Below are 4319 nucleotides of genomic sequence, written 5' to 3'. Positions count from 1 at the left end.
TTATTTTTTTTTTTTATTTTTTTTACCAAATCTTAGGTAGGACTGGGGCTAAGAAGTGCTGTGCTTTTATTGCCATTTCTTCTGACCTCTGTAACTTTATCTCAGGTATCTGTCTGTAGATCTGTCTGCCATCTTCAGCTGTCTATCCCCCTTCACATCCTTTCAGATACTCTGTTTCTCTGCCTCTTTTCTTAAGGTTGCAAAGAATTGAGCAGTAGCCTGGCTGATATCCTGTAATATCCATGTCTGAAATATATTGCACATTGCACACAATGGCTTTGCCCCTTCCAGCTCTCTAACTATAAGCAAGTGTGGAGTTGACTAAATTAGGAGTCTGTTTAATTTCTGATGTCCTCTGTTGGTCCAGAAGATCTGTTTTGGGTGCAATTATAGCCAGATGGACTATCACCAGGTGGCCCATTCTGGATAACATGAGGAACGATACAGTAAAAGGAGACAGAGCAGGAAAGAAATAAAAAGCAGTACAAGGGGAGGAAAGGGGAAGTGTCAAGGCCTTGAGCCTTTGATGTTAAAAATAAAATTGATTTCTCTCGTTAACATTCAGCTCTCTGCCTCTGTAGGTGTGGTGGAACACAGAGACAGGCCTCTCTCCCCCATCAAGTATTTCACACAGGCAGATATTAACAAGGGCAAGATTGCTTACCGCCCGCCTGCTGCCGCCCCGCACATGAGAGAGATTACTGCGTTCTCTTTTTCTGGTAAGAAGCTTGTCTCCCTATTAGCTCCGCACCAGGCACACAGAAATATTATCTCCATTAGTAAAGACCTGGGCTTGCTTTTTACGCTGTAAAAAGCTGGAGTTACCATGCATTGTGGTCCCAGCCTACTCCCACTGTACTGTTAAGGATGTCCCCTGCTCTCATTTGAATTTTCGCCATCAGGTTCCAGAGAAGTAGAATTAGGATTTGAGTTATTACTATCAACTGCTTGAATTGCAAATGTTGAACTGTGAAGCTGAGGGTGTACAAAATGTTGCTGATCTCTCAGACTGAGATGAGAAGTTGGTGGTAAGATATTTTTTTCCTCATGGTACCAAGAAATGTTTCAGGTGCCTGGCTGGTCATTCTGGTTCATATGCTTTGTGTTAAACTGATCACCAGATTTGAGGTCAAGAAGGACTTTGCCTAGGGTTACTATATTTCCAGGTCCAAAAAAGAGGGCACGTGTCACGGGGGAGCAGGGGGAATATGATGGGGGTGGTGACATGCTGGTGCCCTGCCCGTGCCCATTTTGTTGCCCCTCACTGACAAGCAACACCTCCTCTGCCCTGCTTCTTCCTCTCACTTTGGACCACTGACGCCAGCCCTGCCAGTGTCCCTCACTCCCAAACACCAATACCCTGCCCCCCACCCCTTGCTGGTGCTCCTCACTCCCAATGCAGAGACCCTGCCCCACCAAGCCCTGCTGGCCAAGCAGCTCCCACATTGTGCATGCACCCACTCTCTCTCTCTTTACCTTGCCGGAGCCCACATGGGGAGCATCTTTCTTGTAGCATCACCTGAGCATATTTTACCTAGCAAATTTACCTGGCAGGGCCCTTGTCTCTCTTGTTTTCTTTCCGTAGCACACTGTGGTTTTTGAGGCTCTAGTTTTTTTTGTACCACCCATGGGATGGTGACGATGTTTTGTGGCTGTGCAGCAGAATGCCCCGATAGATGTTCCTGTGGACCGTTTTGGACTAAATGTCTGTTATAACTGTCTGTGATTCCATTCCTCAACTATGATGGAGGACTACTGGTCCTTTCCCAGTCCTGTGATCCTATGCCACATCCTTTTCTGCACTGTAGGTGAAATCCCAGCCATGCTGCAGTCAATGAGAATATTGACAATGACTTCATGGTTTCACATTTTCACCCTTTGTTTTTTGCAGCATTCATGAAAGGTTTCCCTTTATAAGACAACATTGCAAAATTCATTGCATCATGGGGATTTTTAACTTTTGATGCAGCCAGCATTGACAAAATGAACCACTAAATAGATCTGGTGGCTGTCTTCCTCCCTTTGGGATTTTTTTCCCCATGTTGTCTTGTGCTTAGGCAAATTAGACAGGAACAAATGGGCATGGACTGGCTGAAATTAAAAGGAGGTTTCTAACTCTCAAAGGTATTTTCTTTGGTAATGGCCTTCCAATGGAAGTAGCATGAATGCAAAAAATGTCCTAGGTTTATGATGCAGCTTGCATGTCATGGGGATTATATGATGTGGTTATCTATGCATAGTAGGAAACTGGACTTAAACCACTGACAGATGTTCATTTAAAGCACAACGGGATCTAATCCCTGACTGCAGCAGTGACATCTGCATGTACTGTACATGGCAGAAGGCACAATTTAAAGGTTCCAGCACCTGGGAACCTTTGAAAACCACTTGTGTAGCTAGGCTGCATGTGCAGCTTTTTGATATGCCTTGTGCATGGAGACCCTGGGCTCAGGGAGAGGTTCTCTGGTCCTGAGGTACCAGCCTGCTAGGACCTTTAAAATCTGTGTGTGAAGATTTATTGCATAGTGACCCCAAGATCAGAGAGATGCTCCTTGATCTTGGGTTCATGGCACCTCCTCTTTCCCCCTGCCTCTAAGGATTGGTGGGGTAGGGACAGGGTCTGAAACTAGTTCTGCTTCCAGCCTGAATGGATAGGCTGTGCCCCAGACCCAGGGGCTGCCCCATGTTAGGTCCCAGCATTCAGCTGAGCATCAGCATCTGGCATGGGTCAGTCCCACACCTGCTTGTTCAACATGTTCAACTTAAGGTGTGATATAATGCACACAAAGATGTTACACATTCTATGTAAAATAACTTTGTGGCTGCTTTGCTGTATTATAACAGTACAAATTGACTTGAACATGTGGCTGGGTTACACTTTAAGGTACAATTAACAGGTTAATCACATCTTAAATGTAACATGTGCCCAGGGCCCTACTGACCCAGGAGGTCTCTTCCCATCCTGTTCCTAAGATGTGAGGTGTGAGTGCATGTTACATGCTTATCCCTGTAGAATCTGATACGCAACTATGTTCTTTTAACTGAGACACATGCTACATTAAATATCATTCCTCGTAGTGTATTATGTGGATTTGAAACTGAGCGGAGGACCATGTTCTCTACCTGGCATCAAGAGAAGTTGTGCCTGTGGGATGAGGGAGAACGTACCCTTCAAAGCTTCTTTAGCCAGTCTGGTTGGGTGAGAGTTGATTGTTTTCTAATCTGGTAATTAAACACAAAGGGCCTGTTGCTTTGTGGAGGTAAAGCAAAAGAGAGAGAGAACTTCCTTTGCTTAGGTGAAGGCAGCACCTCAGTGCTTGGCCAATGTTTGAAAACTGTGCTTTAATCTAAATGGAACTAATGAAAACAAAAGTAAGTGACCCTGATGAGTGTGGCACCAACTCAGGTTTGTGAAAGAGGATTCCTTTTTCCTCAAGACATGGCTGTATCCCTATTGATCTTTGCCCTTGGTTGAGATGTTCTGTGCCTGTATGGGGTCAAAAGAAGGCAACACATATGACACTTCAAAATTTGATATAATTTGATGAAGTTAGATTTTGCCTGGTCTGCATGTTAGATTTTGCGTGTTATGAGCAGGGATCTGGGTTTTCCACTTCCCATGGAAAAATGTAGATTTTTAGGGCTGTGCAAAGCTTCGGGTGCTGATTCAGTTTGGAGAACATTCGGCCCAATTCGGTGGTCAAATTTCTGAATCTGAATCAAATCAGAAAACAAGTAAAAAGGTCTGAATCAATTTGAAGATTTCCAAATAGATTCAGAAAATATCCTGAAAGCTTCGGAGATTCAGGCAGTCCCCGCTCACCACCGGAGGGAGCCGGACCCGGACTCCCTGCCAGTAAGTAGAGGGCGAGGGTGGGGTCTGGAGGAGGGGGGAGGGGACCATGGAGGGACCCTCGCCAGACCCCATCCCCTGCCTGCTCCCCCAGCCCCCCGAGCACCTCCCAACCCCTGCCCGTTGTTCCAGCCCCTCATGGCTGCCCCACCCACCCTAGCTCTTAAAAAATAATGCCCTGCTCTCATTGGCTGCTGCAGCAGCTGTCGGGGCTTCTGGGGGCTCATGGCAGCGGGGATTGCCCCCCTGCCTGGCAGCAGCTGGTGAGTGCAGGGCTTTTTTTTTTTTTTTTTAAGGGCCAAGATGCTGGGGCTGTGCAGGGCACCCATTGATGGGGCTGGGAGAGCCGGCGGGGAATAGGGCCTGTTTGATTAGGAGATTCTTCTGATTCAGTGGCAGCCGAATCTTTGAATGAGATTCAGCCAAATCATAGTTTCATAGTTTCATAGTTTCATAGTTTCTAGGG

At 46.2% G+C, this 4319-nt stretch overlaps 1 protein-coding gene across 5 annotated transcripts in view; it reads left to right on the top strand.

Moving 5' to 3' along the window:
• The window catches only part of FRAS1 (Fraser extracellular matrix complex subunit 1), a 468008-nt gene that overhangs the window by 356763 nt on the left and 106926 nt on the right, over nucleotides 1-4319 (top strand). For all 5 annotated transcript variants that reach the window (XM_019516785.1, XM_019516787.1, XM_019516786.1 and 2 more), the window contains one exon: nucleotides 582-719. In XM_019516785.1, the coding sequence (XP_019372330.1) occupies nucleotides 582-719 (138 nt within the window). The remainder of the gene's footprint in view (nucleotides 1-581; nucleotides 720-4319) is intronic.

Source organism: Gavialis gangeticus, unplaced genomic scaffold, assembly GCF_001723915.1.
Source record: "Gavialis gangeticus isolate Ggan-Ray unplaced genomic scaffold, GavGan_comp1, whole genome shotgun sequence".
NCBI classification, from domain to species: Eukaryota; Metazoa; Chordata; order Crocodylia; family Gavialidae; genus Gavialis; species Gavialis gangeticus.
This window is presented reverse-complemented; position numbering and strand designations above follow the sequence as displayed.